Source organism: Verruconis gallopava (assembly GCF_000836295.1).
Source record: "Verruconis gallopava strain CBS 43764 unplaced genomic scaffold supercont1.26, whole genome shotgun sequence".
NCBI classification, from domain to species: domain Eukaryota; kingdom Fungi; phylum Ascomycota; class Dothideomycetes; order Venturiales; family Sympoventuriaceae; genus Verruconis; species Verruconis gallopava.
In genome coordinates, this window is record NW_015622162.1 from 218945 (window position 1) to 236380 (window position 17436).

General features: G+C 52.0%; 5 protein-coding genes across 6 annotated transcripts; 4 read left to right on the top strand and 1 right to left on the bottom strand.

The window, feature by feature from the left end:
* The first annotated feature begins 150 nt into the window (after positions 1-150).
* On the top strand, positions 151-2187 carry PV09_07031 (uncharacterized protein). The gene is made up of 3 exons (XM_016360746.1): positions 151-1027; positions 1090-1453; positions 1507-2187. The coding sequence occupies exons 1-3, from the start codon at positions 461-463 to the stop codon at positions 1908-1910; spliced, it is 1335 nt and encodes a 444-aa protein (XP_016211423.1). The 5' UTR covers positions 151-460; the 3' UTR covers positions 1911-2187.
* Positions 2075-9922, bottom strand: PV09_07032 (uncharacterized protein). Its single transcript, XM_016360747.1, has one exon. It carries the CDS (start codon positions 9578-9580, stop codon positions 2258-2260), a length of 7323 nt encoding a protein of 2440 aa, XP_016211424.1. The 5' UTR covers positions 9581-9922; the 3' UTR covers positions 2075-2257.
* Positions 9923-10061: 139 nt separating this feature from the next.
* Positions 10062-14064, top strand: PV09_07033. Of its 2 annotated transcripts, XM_016360749.1 has the most exons (4): positions 10062-10396; positions 10465-13288; positions 13337-13773; positions 13827-14064. In XM_016360749.1, exons 1-4 carry the CDS (start codon positions 10321-10323, stop codon positions 13844-13846), a joined length of 3357 nt encoding a protein of 1118 aa, XP_016211426.1. In that variant the 5' UTR covers positions 10062-10320; the 3' UTR covers positions 13847-14064. The 2 variants fall into 2 exon arrangements, with proteins under 2 accessions (XP_016211426.1, XP_016211425.1); XM_016360748.1 differs by having other exon boundaries at positions 13337-14064.
* Positions 14065-14354: 290 nt separating this feature from the next.
* PV09_07034 (uncharacterized protein) lies at positions 14355-15738 on the top strand. Its single transcript, XM_016360750.1, has 2 exons — positions 14355-14730; positions 14803-15738. The coding sequence occupies exons 1-2, from the start codon at positions 14490-14492 to the stop codon at positions 15162-15164; spliced, it is 603 nt and encodes a 200-aa protein (XP_016211427.1). The 5' UTR covers positions 14355-14489; the 3' UTR covers positions 15165-15738.
* Positions 15739-16236: 498 nt separating this feature from the next.
* Positions 16237-17142, top strand: PV09_07035 (uncharacterized protein). The gene is made up of 3 exons (XM_016360751.1): positions 16237-16623; positions 16676-16765; positions 16819-17142. The coding sequence occupies exons 1-3, from the start codon at positions 16601-16603 to the stop codon at positions 17015-17017; spliced, it is 312 nt and encodes a 103-aa protein (XP_016211428.1). The 5' UTR covers positions 16237-16600; the 3' UTR covers positions 17018-17142.
* The last annotated feature ends 294 nt before the right edge of the window (positions 17143-17436 follow it).

Here is a 17436-nt window from a genome sequence, read left to right on the forward strand (position 1 = left end):
TGCTATCATTCACAAGGCAGGTTTCGTCAAGTCAATACTTTTCATACCGTTTCTATCTCTTTCTTTTCTTTTTTCCCCCATTAGCGCCTGCATTACACGGCAACGAAAAGAATCCATGTTCGTCGGCGTTCATAAAAGTTTGCTTCACTCATGCCGATTTCGTTACGGGAATAATCATCACTTCATCGGCACATACACCCGATAGATAAGCTAAGAACACGCTGCAGGACGGCTAGATTTCGCCTAAAGTCTAAACTTATATCGATTATATTTTTCCCTTTCGTGGGAAAGAAAACCAAATCTGTCTGTCTCTGGCGAAGATCAGCGCAAGTCGCGATTCAATCTACGCATTCCGCGTCGGAAATAGCAGGCAACATCACGTCGACATTGTTCCCCACTTCAAATTCTGTAGAGTGCATGGATTCTCTCGTCGTCAAACTGTCAGAAGAAAACTAAAACAATGTGTGCAAAAGAGTTACATCGCATTTCGGCAGTTGAAGCCCTTAAATTAATTAGAGATGGCGATCTCACAATAGAGGCTTATGCTTCGGCGTTGCTCGATCGTATCAAGAAACGAGATTCCGTCGTAAAAGCCTGGGCATATCTTGACCCGGACTCCGTCATAACGCAGGCGAAAGCCTTGGATAAAGTCCCTTTACCGGAAAGAGGACCTCTACACGGGATACCGGTGGGCGTCAAGGATGTGTACCTAACAAAGGACATGCCAACGGCCTACAATTCTGAAATATACAGAGGCCAGCCAACGGTAACCGCGGATGCGGCAGCGGTCATCACACTTAGAGCCGCTGGAGCGCTCATCTTTGGGAAGACCACAACGACAGAATTCGCCAGTACCGTCGTGGGAGGTCCGTCGACGAATCCACACGATCCCACCCGTACGCCAGGTGGTTCCTCTTCCGGATCGGGAGCGGCAGTAGGTGATTATCAAGTTCCTATTGCCCTGGGTACACAGACAGTAGGCAGTACGATACGTCCGGGATCATTCAACGGGATATATGCGTTCAAGGCAAGTCACTTGTGCTCAACAAAAGAACATGCATTTCACCCCGTGCTAATTGAAGGATAAAGCCGACGTGGGGAGCCATCTCAAGGGAGGGCTTTGCGCAATACTCTATGACATGTGACACCGTAGGTCTCTACGCTAGGTCAGTTGAGGACTTGGATCTGCTGGCCTCTGTTTTCAAGCTAGCCGACGACGAGGTCGTTTCAACGCAGCCTCTTGACTTGAAGGGCGCAAAGGTAGCGTTCTGCAAAACCCACGTCTGGCCCGAAGCAGGACCAGGCACGCGGAACGCTTTCAGCAAAGCCCAAGAGCTTCTAGCCAGTCGCGGCGCGAACGTATGCGAGCTTGACCTGCCGTCCGAGTTCGCCGCCATTTCCAGATGGCACGAAATCATCCTGGCGGGCGAAGGCCGCTCGTCCTTTCTTGGCAGTGAGTCTTCCCCGTGCTGATTTTGCAAAGAACACACGAGCCTGACAAGCCAGACTACTCTCTGGCAAAAGACAAGCTGCACTCCTCGATCCAGGCCCACGTGGAGAATGCCCAGAGATTCACGAAAAAGCAGCTGCTGGAAAGCTATGACGGCTGCGCGCGCCTCAGACCCCTGTGGGACGAGATTGCCAGCAAGTACGACGTGGTCATCACTCCAAGCGTGGTCGACGAGGCTCCGGTGGGCATTGAACGCACGGGAAGCGCAGTCTTCAACGGCATGTGGACGATTCTACACGCCCCATGTCTCAATTTACCGGGCTTTGCTGGAGAAAACGGACTTCCCGTTGGATTGACGCTGGTAGGCGGAAGGTATCATGACCTAGGAGTTCTTCGTGCTGGAAAGACTCTGGGCGAGATTTTTGAGCGTGATGGTGGATTTGTCTCAAAGATCCCGTGATTTCGGCGCTGAAGAAATTGGCGAAAGAAATACTTCAATCTCTATGTGAATAACCTTATTCCTTCTCTGATCTTTTCCAAGAACAAGAGCATAGATGCTGGAAATAGAAGTAGAGAATTCGCGCCTTACATCTGACGAAATGTTGAGACCAAGGAATTTCCAAATTGCATGCGTGTAAACGAACTTCTCGAGATGATTAAGCCAGAATCTGATCCGGGCAGAAAGTATTCATGTCTAATCTACACTCATAAAGCATTAAAAACCAGGGAAGTATAAGCCTCGAGCTTTCATATCCATGCCATAGTTTAAGAAGCTTCTAGACATTTTCCTAAAACACGCCATCTAGTTCAAGCCCACATCTCCTCGCCAGGCTTGACGCGCCCATCCTCTGCATTCTGTGTAACTCTATTCTTCTGATCTGCGTTGGGATCTGGAAGTCGTGACTGCCTTTGAACAATATGGCTTTGGTGAGTTTGAAACTGATGCCAGCAGCTCGGCGCCTGCAGGATATACTTGCTCATCGCGATCCTGAACCGATTTCTGTAGTCTTTTGGCGACGTTACCGTTGGCTTATTCTTGCCGCGGTCTTTAATCCAGGTCTCCAACTTCTTGTCCCAGGTATACGTGCGGATACAGTCGATGATACCGACAATGATTTCCTTTGCATTGTCATCAAAACCAGCCATGAGACTGTAGTCCATGACGTTCTGCTTTGATAAGAACAGCGTGTCGTTCCATACGGAGGCTTTCAAGAGCCGCCAAGTGTGTTCACGCACAAAGATTGGCTTCTCAAAAATAATGTCAACCAAGTTTTCATCGAGAAGGACCTCGTCTTGTTCGCCCGTGCTTTGGATCTTGCGATTACGCATCGAACCTTTCAGATCGAAACGACGGTTTGGCATTCGGTCGTAGAAGAGATTTTCCATCACCAACATGAACCAGTTGAACTCCAAGCCGGTGCCAGGGGCACGGATCGTAACCTGGAACAAGCCCATCATTTTTGCGATGACCGACGGCAGAGAGTGGAACAGATTTTGGTGCATGAAAGCAAAGTAGTTTGGCGCGAACTTGAAAAATGCGTTCACCTCAACCTGGCTCAAGGACTTGAGGACGAAGCGATCGTCCAACGTTTTGAGGAAGAGTGACTTGGTTTTCCCTCCCTTAGAATCCCACTTCAAGCAGCGGGACAGTGACTCAACAAAACGATCTGCGACGCCGGTCTTTCGACGAAGAGCGTCGAAGGATTCTGCGTAGAAAATCTTTGTGTGCGCGCGGACGCCGCGGTTCTGGAACGCGTAGCGGATATTTGTGTTCTTGGGATGCAACAAATTATGCTCAATGGACTGGTCAATCTGCTCCTGCGTTGCGTCACCAGTCATCCCTCGGAACTTCGCCTCTTTCGCTTTGTAGTCAGCACTCGACAGTGCGAGAGCAATCAGAGAGCTCGGTTCGTCCTCGCGAACAATAATGTCCGAGTCACCCCAAACATGCTCATTCGCATGGAAAGGGTATTCAAGGGGGGACCAGCCACTGGCGGACCGTTCAGACCAGAAACTAGTCAGCATCTTTAAGAGCGAAGTCTTCTCCTGCTTCAGTTCCTGGAGGTCAATGCTGGAGTCGTTTGGTGACATTGGCTGGGTATCAGCTCCTAATTCTGGCATGTCGGAGTCGTCCAAGCTGGCTTGCTCAGTGTCACTCCCTTCCAGAGTTTCTTCAGACGTTCGAGGCAAGCCGGTTGAGCTCTCAAGGCTGACATCCTTTGTTCCTTCTTCTGTTTGATCAGACTGACTTGGGGGCTGCTCGACAGAGTGTTCTGCGCTTATCGTGGTTGCGGTCGTGCCTCCAGGTCCGGTGCTCTCAAAACTTACTCGAGCCGATGCGTCTTCTGTCTCCGCTTCGTCTCCCGAGTCCCGCTCTTGAACAGCCTCGTGTGCGTCTCTGTATACTTCAACTACAGGTTTAGACAACGCAAAAGGGTACGCTCTTTGCTGTCCACCACGGGCAACACGTTGCTCTCGCTCGCGCATACGCTGCTTCTCAAATTCTTTGCTCAACTGCTCAAAATGATGTCGAAGTGTAAGCACCCTCGAATCATTATTCCGCTGGGTAGGCACTGATCGAGGAATCAGAGATCTCGAAACGGATCGTGCGTTGCGGAAAGCACCAGGTCCCAGTCTTCTCTCTAAAGCTCTCGCAGGATCGGTGATAAAGTTCTTTAGACGTTCTGCTTTACTTGCAGTTGACAAGTTAGACGTCGATGACGCTGCGGAGGGTTCATTTAATGAGCTTTGCTGGCGTCGAAGAAGGACTGAAGGCTGCGGTGTTGAGCGAGTGCGAATCAATGGAGGAGAGATGTTCTTTCCAACCGGATCGATTCGCGCCGAACTAGGCATCGGCCTGGGAGTTTTTATATCTTGTGCGGCGGAAGTTCCATCTCCGCTGGTAGGGGGTGTAGATTCGATAGTCTCACGCATCTGATCAACGGTCTTGGCGACTCGTGGGTTCAGTTGTAAATCTTCAGCGTTGTGTCCACTACCTGCGGCATCTGTGGATGGTTGAGTAGGCGACATTGGGGCTAAGGTCGCATCGGTTGTGGGAACAAGCGACGGAGTTGCTAGATCGGAAGGCACGGCTAGATCCAAGTGCTTTACATCCTCACGATCGACGGCGTCTGCGACTATTGTGCTTGAAACGGGGCTCTTTGGAGTAGGGTCCACGCCAACTGAGGACAAGGCGCCGTCCGGGGGCGGTTCACTACTTTCGTTCAGCTGATCCTCCTTGATGACGGAAGCCAAAACGTTTTGGGTATCTTCAGGAGACAGGACAGATAATCTGCGAGATAACCCAGAAATCTCACTTTCTCCGCCTTCCTCGTCGGGCTGCTTGAGATCTGCACCCACGTTCTCTCCTCCGTCATCCATGGAAGAGATGGATGTGGTCGATGCATCTCGATCCAAGAACTTGTTGATCTGTATCTGCGCGAGTCGCCGAATGTCCTTTTCAGAGGGGAAGTAGTCATTTTCGAAATCCAGAAATATGTCGTCCCACATGATGGAGTTTTCATGCATCTCCTTTGCAGCTTTGTTCAGTGGTATAAGCTCATAGTAGCGCGAGTTCATATACTTGTTTTGCAGGCTCAGGATCAAGGCCTCGTGGTCCTCTTTCGCCTTTTTGCTTAATCGCTCCACTTCAGCTCTGCAGGCTTCAACCTTCTCGGGTCTTACGCTTTCCACGTGGATGCTGTCAATGCGATGCTTGACAGAAGCCATAAACTTGTCCCATCGATCTTTTAGACGCGAGTACTGCTCGTTCTTGAGCTGCAGGTCCTTGTCTACGTTCCATGTGATAGTCGGTCTAGGCACGATAATCTCATGCAAGTCAATAGTATCGTACTGTATTCGAATTGCGACGTTGTTGAACCCAAAGTAGCGGATATGGTCCTTGTGGATGTCGTGAGTACAAGCACTTGCACGAGGACGCAACGGTGTGCTCCAGAATGTGAGCTCCAGGTACTTTCCAAACGAGTATTTCCAAGTGTTTTCCGACATTGGAACAGTTTGCGTCTCTTCTCCACACACGCGGCAAACACTCCACATGAGTATAGTATTGTGCATGCCACGGATACGCGCTGGGTACTGCTGAATGATGACGCTCATTTGGCCCTCTCCATGCACGTACTGGCGATGGTGGTTGAACATGCTCTCTTCGCAGGCATTCGCATTGCAGGGGCTATCGGCAGAGAGACAGAGGTCTTCTACGTACTGGCCGAGTGTAATGTCTGGTAGAAAGTCATCCTCCAGATCGTGTTCGTTGTAGAAGCTCAGGGCAATCACATCAGGACCCACGCATGGATTTGAAGTTTTTGTGTTGACCATGCTATACAACACAGCAATCCTTTGGTGGTTGAACGGATCTAATAGGGTTGCATTGCCATGTAGATAAGATTCAAACTGTCGCTTTTGGGTTTGGTACACGTGTAATGCTTTCTCGTAGCGTGCATTGTGAACGGCATAAAGGAAATCACGAACTTGTCTCGTGGGCTTCTCTACCAAACGATGTACCATATCAGGCTGGACCAGCTGGAATGGACCGCAGTCCTTCTCGTCGAAATCTTCTTCTGCCACGGGGGCATATTTGTCTCGCATTTGCTTGAGCTCTGCTAACTTCGTTTCTTGTTGTCGTGACTGTGCTAGAAGATATGGTGGTACAAAGTGAACGAAGGGAGATGCAGATATAATCTTAGACTTGTGTTTTTCAACATATTCTGTGGATGAATGCGGATTCGAGGCATCGACAAGTGCGCTGAAGAGCCTCTCATTCTTGAGTGCCATATCGGCGGAGGTACTTCTACTGATGTCTGTATCGCCTGCAGCCGATGCATCATCGTCCGACGCAGATTGGACCGTAATGACAGCATCCCCTTCAACACCTTTAGCCTCTTTGATAGTGGTCGTAGTCGGTACGCTCTTCTTATCCAGTTCAGATGGTTGCTGCCCGACGTCGATCGTCCCGAGCGGAAGCGTGGCAGGTATAAGAACATACTCGTCGCGCATAACGCAAGTCTCCAGTTTGAGATTGTACACAACATAGCACATAAATTCCGTGATCCTTTTTATTCTCCGAAGGTGACTGAGCTCGGCTCCGCGAAGGACGATCGTGCAGCCCAAGTCCGGTTGGCAACCAGATAGGTAGATAAAGGTCTTTTTCATCGCCCCATGCACGTAAGTTTTGACATCAAAACTACCACATCTGCCAAGATGAGTTGGATCCATACTCAGTTTTTCAGGTGACGTGATCAGTCGTGTTTGTGTGCATCTGGCAACCGCATTCAAGACAGAGGACTTGACGTTGTACACAACAGCGATATTCGCCTGTTCGAGAAAGTCCAGTGCCAGTCCGGCAACACTTTTTTCGACCAATAGTAGATTGACCTCTAGATTTGCGATCCTTTTGACTAGGTTGCGCAGGTACTCACGTTCCTGCGCAATCACCGGATCCAGGCTCATGAAGTGCTTATGGTGACGAGCATACTCAAGTGGGAACGTTAAGATAGCGATGCGTGGGTTGGGAATCGAGCGGGGCATACTCTTTAACGCTAGATTTTTTGAGAAGACGACGCCAGAAACGTACGTTGTGTCCCCGGGCCTGCCACCGGGAATTTTCTTCAGCTTAATGTAGTGTCGCACGTCAATGTCGTCGTTGCGATGGATGTCAGGATTCACGTCGTCGGTACATTGAAGCAGAATTGGTATTAGTGCCTTTTCCCATCTCTTGATGTCCGGTATAGATGCTTCCTGGAGCATTTGGCGAAGCAAGCGTCTCACATGCTGCAGACTCGCCTGATTCAGCTCCAGCTCAGGCGCAGATTTGCCTCTCATCGCAGCACTGCGTATCATCTTGGACCCACTTCCAACATTTGAAGACTGCTTTGGAAGCGCTGTTGCGGCGGGAGAACCATAACCAAAGGGAATTTTTAGAAGACTATTGCTTTTTGTTCGCCTCGGGGAAGCACGAACGTTCTGTGCACTGCTTATGCTGGCATTTCGTTTGCGATTCGTGCGTGCGCGACTTGTGATACTTATGTTATCTGCGTCGCTTCGAGCATTGCCAATGGCACTAGATCCCATACCTCTTCGCATCGATGCAAGTAAGCCCGCAAACCCGACTCGATCGTCTGCTTTACCAGGAGACTGAGAATCAGCATTCAGCGTTGTGAAGATGTTTGTGTCATCTTCGCTCGATCCATCATCAGATAGAAACGGTGCCAAGTCTGGATCTATAATGTTATCATGATGGAAAGCTGGCAAAAGCGAGCCAGATCTCGACGAATCAGCGTCCCCGCGTTGGAACGGGACTCTGTCTTCCGATGATCTCAAGCTTTTCATATGCTGATGTGCGTGACGCGAATTATGACGTTTGTGTCCAGCTGTGCGCGGACGACCACTGAGCGACCGCAGTGACCTCGAAGAACTGGGCCGGGCTAGATTGTGCTGGCTCTCTTCAATGACTGTGGAGCGTCTTTTGGCTTCACTGCCCGTCTTACGTGACATGGGGACGGCCATCGATGGCGTGCCAATATCCAGGTGGTCCTCGAGCGGATGCACCATGTTTGTGTCGATGCGAAGCGCCTTGAGCTGGTCAAAGTTCGTCATCGAACGTGAGGAGAACGATCGCCCAGAGATTGACATTCTGTCATCATCCGTGTACTCTGAGGAGTCATCGTCTGTGCCGTATACGATTGCCTGGCAGGGCTTGCATGTGCGCAACTGGCCAGATTGACCAAACAATTTGCCGGGAACAAAAACGGTGCATTTCGCATCGAAGACATTTCCGCAAATCCGACAGTGATGTTTCCGCCTAAACGCCGAGAAGGTGTCTCCACAATAGAAGCAGTCCTTAGCATTCTCATCTCGCATCCATAGTTCCTTGGCTAGCACTTTAGTCCTCACGCGGGGTGCATTGGACTCCTGAGTTGATGTCGGCTTCGAGTCGTGAATCTGCGGAAACTTTTCGACGTCTTCTGCAGCAGGGCGGCGCGTCTGAGGCATTGTGGTAGCTAGTGAGCTCAGGTCTGCGTCCGAAGAGTTGGTTCGAGACGCTCGAAATCCAGGCAGGTGGGATTGCCCAACGTGTATCAAAGGGGGACGCTCTGATCTCAGTAAGCTAGCCATTGCAGGGGTCTCGTCCAGAGCCGACTTGTCCAGAGCGGGCGTTGGTTCATCCTCGTCCTGCGAGGTGACGGATTGCGAAGACCGTGAGGCATATGAAGTACCTTCAAACTGAAGGTTGGATCGTGCAGCCTTGGATTTGACACGCGGAGTCTGATCTGGATCATGCACCCTCGACGGGTCCGACAGCGTGCTGCCAATATCGGAGTCCTGGCGCTGCATACTCTGGGATTTGGCTAGCGAAAGCATAGAGTCGCCAATGCGCGCAGTTCGTGAAGGATCTGTAGGAGTAGGTTCAGTAGTCGCTGGTGGGACATTTGTCGTAGGCGAGGCTAAGGCCGGAGCTGAGCGAATTGTAGCATCAGGATTCTGCCCCGCAACACCATTGCCTGCCCGTGCTGCGTTCAGCGAGTCCGAGGCGTTTGTCGCTACCGAAGCAGGTCTCACAGAAGAGGACCGTGAATGTAGAGACACCCCTGACGGAGTGGGCACAGCCGTACTGGGGGTTTTCGAAGCTGCAAAGCTGGTAGCCAGCGGGGACTGGACTCGGGAGGAAGAAGACGCGGCGGTAGGAGACACTATGGTACTACTGCTATTTGTATGCCTGTGTCTAGCGATAGTACTGTCAATAGACAGCTCGACGGGGGGATTCTGGCCTGTCAGCGCTGGCGTAGCTGGGCCCCCTACGTCTTTTGAGCCACCAACCGTGGCCTTCAGTCGGCTATACAGACTACTCAGCCCGCTCTGAACCGCATCCGTTGAGAAACCTTTCGACTCGCTCCTTGTACCAGGCCGTGGCGAGGCATAGTCGTCGAAGGTGGTGAGGGCTTCAGACTTCGAGGCGCTTGTGTGGATGGTGTCCAGTGTCTGAGACAGGGCATGCTTGTCGAGTGCCGGCTTAGGCGAAACCGAAGCTTGCGAAGGTCGTCGAGAGTGATTGTGTGAAAGGGCGAGAGAGGAGGTAGATGGGCTGTCTAGCTGAGCACTTCCTTTGGACGGCATATTGCAAGGCTCTCTCCTAGAGCTGCTTTAGATACATGTGCATCGTGTGTCTCAGCACAAGGCACAGGTTGAAAGAGGGGAGATGTTCGATTTCCAACACACGCTAGAGCGCTCCTATCTGTTCAGCCTAGGCGTGGCAACGGCGAAATATGTGCAAGCGGAAGCGTGGAAGCGACAGGACGGAGGCCGCAAGAGTATGAGTCGCATGTGGAACAGGATATTGCATTAAATAAGCAAAACGAAACGATATGGAGAGGATATGCTGTTGGAAATAGAGTACTTCATGAAGCTACACTGAAGTGCTGCGATCTAGGCCAACTTTGTATTCTTCCATGTGCAGCGTGTTGGCGGTGTCGAGGACGACGGCTGACTGACGGTATCGTCATTGGCCCAAGCTCCCAACAAACCCGCGGTCACGTGCCTGCGCGTTATTCGGCTCCGCGTCTCGTCGATGTCGTCTATGACATGCACCGACGTCGATGCCAGCCTGTCGCACTGCACGATCGTTTTGATGCTTGCTCTGGAACGCTTCTATCTCCACAAGGCCTTCGAAACCAACAACCACGTGTGATCACGCTGCACCCAGTACCGCCCGCGCCCGCTCTCTGCTCTCCGCTCTCCGCTCTCCGCTCTCCTCGACGTATGAACACACACAGCCGCGGAATAGTCACTCTTAGCCCGCTCTGAACGTTTGGTCGCACCAAAATTCCTCGTTATGCGGTAGTTCACACCCTTCAATCATGGCGATGGAGATGAGAGACTGGCTTGGGCCAGAAATTGAGCGTGACCTGAAAGAGGCCATTGAGTGGAAGCAACGTGCGTTGCTGAGACGCCCTCCCCTCGTATAATGTAGCTTGAGGATATCAAAGCTGAGAAACGGCCAGTGAGCAGGTTCAGCGACAAAGATTTTTCGTGCATTTTCAGCGATAACGGCAGCAATCTGTCCATATACCGCAAACACCCTCGCTCGGTCGCAAAAGTCGTCCAGATCCTCGACATCGTCGCTTCCCCGGCGCAATTCAAGTGTCGCCTTTCAGACGGTCATGTCGCTATTAAGGCGGTGTTCACGAGGCAGGCTTGTGAGGCACTAGAAGCTCAGGGCCAAAGGGATGTCGCCGATCTCCTCCCTGGTATGCAAATTTCCATTCCTGAGTTTGAAATCACAGCAACAACGATGGGAAAGTCAGATGAACGCGTACAGCTGAAGCTTCGTCATGTCGCCGTGTTCAATAGCATGCGACAGGGCACACTCGGGAACCCAGAGGACATCCACAAGCGGTCAGGTGTTGAGAAGGCATTGGCAACTCTGAAGGACTTGTCTCGGAAGAGGCTACAGGAGGTTCAACACAGTAGCCGGCCAGGATCTTCTGGTAGCGCTGGAGCAAGTTCTTCCTCAGTTCATGATCTAACACATCTGACACCTTTCGCAAGTGGAGATAGTCAGGCTTTTGCTACTCAGTGGGCTGCCGGCGGCGCTGGGAAGCAGCAGAGCAGTGCCATCAACCTTGCCAATCCCATCGCCCCGGCGCGAAGCACGCAGGTATCCACACCGGGTAGAAACGGATTTAAAAACCCGCTGCTTAAGGATCCAATGGAGTCGATCAAAATGCTACCCGCCACGCGACCAACATCTGGCTTTGTACACTACGTTGATCGGACCAGCCCCGACGTTGAAGGTCAGGCTGTGAATCCCACAACCGGCAAAGCAGGTCCAGCTGATCAGACTCGTCAACCTTGTTTCATCGATCTTACGGATGCTGCTGACACGCACGAGGATGATACTGGATTGAATATTGAAACGGAGGACGCAAAAGTTGATCTCGCAGGTCAAGCCGATCACAGTGGCAACGATGTTGACCACGATCCTGTATCTGCACTAGTAGATGGTGATGAATGGAAAGCAGACAAAACAAAAAGCCACGACATCGACCCTGGATTATTGGGAGCCTCACCGTCTTCCAACGCGAATTGTGGGGCACCTTGGTATGGTCTCACTCAGATCAAGCGATCGCATTGTGTCGTCCCACTTGAACAACAGAAGTTGCTGGATCGGAAAGAGTCCTGGAACCCTCCAATTCCTGGCAGGGAATTTCCCCTGCTCAATATTCCTCGTGCTATACTGCAGCAAATCGAAGATCGCAAGAGCGCAGAGGCATTGCAACAGGAAGCTCACGATGAGTCGATACCATCACGCCCTATCTCACGAGAGTCGAAAACGTCATATTCGTCCCGCACACCACTTAGCTCCCCGGAGCGAGAGTTATCATGGCCGCTGTCATCACCCATTGGCAGCCGACGTGATGAACTACCCCCCGACAGCAGTCTCCTTGGCACGAGAGGCGAGCGATGGTCCACCCGACCTGAGGAACGGGAACAGATTGTCGTAGACGAATCACTGCCTCCCGATAGCAGTCCAGACCTAGACGTCGAAACAAAATCGGCGGAGTCAAAGTTGTCACCTGTGGAGATGGGCTCTCGTGGCCAATTCGACACCTCGCCATCTCAGCAGAATTCACGTAAATTCCTATCAGAGGCGAATGCGGACCGAACGGCAGATCCATTTCTAGAAGAATCTGTATTAGTACCACAAAGCACATTGACAAAGTCAGAGCCCGCTGGTTCGCATAAGATTGAGTCGGCAGCTGGGTCTAGCCCTCCTCACTCACGTGCTCAACAACAAGCCTCGAGTGCTCAAACCAGGATTGTCGCAAGTCCATACACGCCTGATATTCAGTTCGCTCAGCGTACATCTAATCCCCAGTTCTTTGACGGAAACCAGAGTGAGGAATCGCCGAATCCTCTCTCGTCTAGTCCAAATGCAGACAGAATGGCAGAGGAACAGCTGCAGAGAGATTTGGTTGCGTCAGCACAAAAGAAATCAGTCACGCAAAGCTCCTCTGCTATATCTAGGGCCAAATCTTCTCCTCTCGGCAAACAGTCAATACTTAGCGACGATGATGTGATGGATCTTGATCCTAAAACTCCACCCCGGCAGGTTTTGGGTAAGCATGTTCTGGCCTCCCCTGCTGCAACTAGCGGTAGGCCGCATAAATCAAAGTTTGGGTTCAGCCAGGAGGAGCCTGTAATCAAGGATCCGGCTCTGACCGCTGCCGAGGAGAAGATGAAGTTCATGGCTGCAAGGAAGCAAGCAAATCGCAACAGAGCTATGCAGGCTAAAGCACGCGCTGACGTTAAAGATCAGCCTGACGGTCAGATATCTTCGAACACACCGACGTCGTCACATGCAATTTCGGAAAAGGCAGTTGTCATCGACGGTGATGACGATTTTCACCAGCTAGATAGGACAGATTCAAACCCAGGAAGGATATCTGATGAACACGGTGCTCAAGAACACAATGTACGATCAGAGAATAACGCAGAAGAACCCATGGTCACGGTTTCTTTTGAGTCTCTATATCAGGAATTCACAACTGCGTACGAGGATTACAATGGCAATCTGAAACATTTCACGAATCTACTTAAGGATATCAAACGCAGTGGCAATCACTTGCATCAATTTCTGTGGGATGACTATGTCATACGCAACAAGACAGACTACTTGCCGTACAGTATAGAGTGTTTGGAATCAGGAGATCGGCCAGTCTCATATGAGAACTTTTACGCGAAGCGTATCGTCAAACCGATCTACATCCAAGGTGTCCTGACACGAGACAAGCTTGATGGCCTGTTTGCTGCTGAAGATATCAGGTACGTGCCGTGGCCACACACTGTACAATTTGCTCTAATCGTTTGTAGATATCAAAGCGGCAGTCAGGCATCTCCCCGCAGTCGCGGAAGACCGCCGTATGCACGACGAGTTCTCGATCGATACGTGCCGTCTCCTCGCTCACAAGCTGCAGCAAGTCCAGCTGGCGCATCGACAGGCATTGCGCAAACTCTTAAGCAGAAAAAATCTCTTAAGCTTATGAGTTTTGGATCGTCCCCTTCGAAAGACACATCTCGTCGTGCGTCGAGAAATGCATTTGCACAACTGAACAAGACGCCGACCGTCGATGCCTCACCATCCGCACTTACCGAAGCCACAGCTCCGCTTTCCAGTTCGAGGAGTGGTTTGCCAAAGCGATCGCTGCCTTGGGCTGCCTCATCTGCCAGCACGTCCGCTTCTCATCGAGCTGTCCGAGTCTCAGATGTGCCTGCGAGCACAGCGTCTGAATCGGGCAGAGGCTCGACCAGTGAGTACTCACATTTCCACAAATCCTATCTGTCGCTGAGAAGCGTGCAACAGAACGCGGAAGGAGGTTCTGAGGTACCAATATCAGCTTGGCCGCGCATCAATGTTCTCGGCTGGGAACTCCCGTGATGGAAGAACAGAAGCTACGTGATCCTTGCTTATTGTACATGAAAGATATTCCGCTCTTATTTGCTGCAAGACGGTGTGTGATACCCCCAGGAAAGCTACTTACACGGTGCTAGTATTAGAGGAGACAACGAAATAGTTATTGAATAATGTATTGAACGTGCGGACTCTATAACGTGATGAGCTTTGTGGCTGGCGCCAGGTTGCAAGCGTTCTGATCGCGCGAATTGCCTCCCCATGTCAGTGCGATGACGGTGCTTTGCGGGGTCAAACTTCACCTCGGGAGACAGGTGCTATCATTGGAAAGCTTCTACTACGGAAGAAATTCGTGTTGACCGTAGCTGGCTTCTCGAATGTGTTGCTGTTGCTCACAAAAGGTGATGGCTGCGAGTGGAGGCAGAACCACATTAATTTTCCCGATTGGGACTAGACGCACTCCAGCCTCGCGTCGCGTGTCTCCAACCCGCACATCGCGCGTCTCATCTTTTGACCAACAACCACCACCGCCCTTCAGCTTATCAGAAAGGAAAATTCACAATCGAATCGTCGTCGCCTGCTTTCCGGAAACCCTTTGCAGCAATATCCGCGAAGATGGGTCTCAAGCGGAAGCGGTCATCCGAAGATACATCCTCGCCGTCGTCGCTCTCCGTCTCGTCCTTTGCGTCATCCTCGCCCTCCCCAAGTCCGTGGCAGCCCGCACCCTCGCGGACGGACGTCGACGCGCAGATGGAGCTGTGTTTCCCTGTCTCAAAACCATTCCGCCACATGGACGACCACGAAGGGCGCACGCGCAAGCGGTGGCGAAGCCGTCCGAACGAGGACGCCATTCACGGTTGGTTTTCACGGCCCCAACGAGCTCGCCAGCACACACGCGAAGCACCTATGCTAATCCATTTTGCCGTAGAACACACGATCCAGAAGCTGTTCGATGCACAGCGACAACGCCCTCATGCCGAGCCCGTTCCGTCGTCTCTCGTCCCGTCCCTACCGTCCCGCCCTCCGCAGCGCAGCACGCTGCACGAGTTCTGGAACATACGTCGACCACAGCCTATCTTCGCCACCCCCGCCGCACTAGAGGAGACGCCCAGCCTTCTCTGCGACGACTGCGATCGAGCCCTGGCGCTCTCCGACGTGGCTGATCAGACGCTCCTCGAGCCGCGGGATCTTTTTTCATGTCTTGCGTGCGGCAAGGCAGTGTGTGATTTTTGCGCTGTCAACGTCGACGGGCGGCGGTGTCTGGACTGCGTTCACGACTGTAGAGCTTGAGTGGAGCCAAAAAGGTGAACACCTCCGGCTTACTATTACCCCTCTATCAGCTTGCAGTCAAGCTTTGGTTTTTCCTGTGTGCTTTTCCTGGGCGAACGATCGCGAGCGCTGCTCGCCACGCCCAAAACGTCGCGGATGGACGTGTTTGGCTGTGGAACATGGCGTGCCGTGGACTGCGCAACGGAATGCATCCCATTGATCTCACGACAATGTCTTTTGCTTTCGGTTTTGGGCTACAAAGTCGATTGGCGGGCATCGAGTTGTTACGACGATCAAAAAAGTCTGCAGAGACACTCCTGTTGTCTCAAACTTGCGATCACGCATGTGCAGATAATCCCGGACGGTCCCTGTCACAGGCCGCACTTCGTGCTGGAGTGACCAGTACTATAGATACGATACTCAATTAAGAGAATTGAAGTCGAACTGCCACTTGTCTTGTCGCTTGTTGTTCAACGATTTCTAAAGCGCTAGCAAATTTTGTCCGTCGTTTTGCATTATATGTGTCCAGGAGGCTTTCAATTGATTTGAAGTGTGGTTTAAAGGCTCTTTCAAATTCTCTATCAGCTGCTAGGACGGAATGTATTGTGCTCAAAGTCTATTCGAACCTCTTCCAAGCCTTAGTCGGCCTTGATTCCCGCTCCCAACAGCAGAAATTCGAACCTAGAAAAGAATGATTCGCCGATGACGGCGTCGTGGTTCGGTCGTTTTCGAACGTCCTTCAATACTGGCCTGGCGAGAAGAACACAGAGCTAGTGGTCCCAGACGATCTCGGCACGGACTTCGAGAATTGGTTCAAGCCTAAGTCAACACTTGTCGTTTGTGGGCGGGGCAGGCTGCTTTCACACGCCCAAGCAAGCACTACTCGAACTGCTCGTCGTTTAATTTCTGGCAGCAGTAAGACGAGAGTGTGATAAGCCTGCGATAAGGCCAAGCTGAAGACCCATTCCCCGCATGTGCACCGCAGCTGTTGGAGGCTGCTTTCAAGACGATCACTGCCACGGCCAAAGAAGCTACGTCTGTACAAACTGAGTCGCAAAAGTCGCAGGTCTTGCATGCTCATTCGCAATTGTGGAGACCCCCTTGCGAGGTCGGAATCATAGCATCGTTTTGGTGCCGATTCGTGTCTCGTACCGGAAGATTGCCGCCAACCCATGCATTAGGCACGCCTATCTTTGGAGCACAGCCGTATTCTTTTGCAAGCAGCCGTTAGATCTACCGTGGAGCGAGCTCTGATTAGGCCATGGACTCGTCACGCTCGTGATGACGCTGCAGCAATGTCGTGGCGTGCTCTAAATTGGCAATGTTTCTTACTGCTAAGATGGAAAGCGACGTCTATATAAGGGCCGGATGCTTGCCCCCTTTTCAAATACTATCCTGTACTCCCAGGCTCAGCACAACCTACAGTCCAAGCACCAAAATCTACATACACGTTCGCCATGTCTCACACCGAGCTGACCAGGTACGCTGCGTCGTGGTCCCGACAGGTCGCCCGCGCACTAACACGTCTGTAGCCGAGAGGAGTACGAGGCGGCCATCGCCAAGGACGACAAGTACGTCCTCATCTTCGCTTACGTGGACGAGGTTCACCCAAAAGCTGAGGAGTAGGCTTTCCAAACACCTGTAGCTCCCGTCTCTGCGGCTAAACATGTGACAGGCGAGCGCAGAAGCACGCGGGCACCACTCACAACTACAAGGTCGACATCTCGAAGAACGAGTCTGCTGCAAAGGGGCTGGGCCTCACCCCCGCCGACGCTCCGGCCGTCGTGATCTACAAGGCCGGCAAGGAGGTCAAGCGATTCAAGAACGTCAACGCTGAGATCGCGGAGGAGATTGGCGCTTTCCTAGGCACGTAGGACACCGACGTGAAAGGGCATCTGCCGGAGCCGGTGAACTGACAGCAACCTCCGTCTCGGGCCGACACGACCGTAGAGAAGCCAAAATAAAAGAATGAAAAAAAAGCAACCTAGTCTCCGCAGAATGTCCCCTCGCTTTCGCTCGTGAAGATGTGCCCGCCACACTCCCATCTGCGTGAAACGCGCGTGATTCTTTTGTCTTGCATTGGACTGCCCAACGCACGTCACCCGCTCCTCGTGTGCCCCTCCTCCAATGCACGCATGTTGGCCAGGACCGCGGTGCGATCATCCAGCAATACGAGCGTGTCCGCATGCATTCCCCTTACTGCGTGAAGCAGGAAGCGGTGAGCAGAGGGCAACGAGCGAGCGAGCCCGCGCGCGAGAGAGAGACCGAGAGATAGAAAGAGAGAGCCAGCATT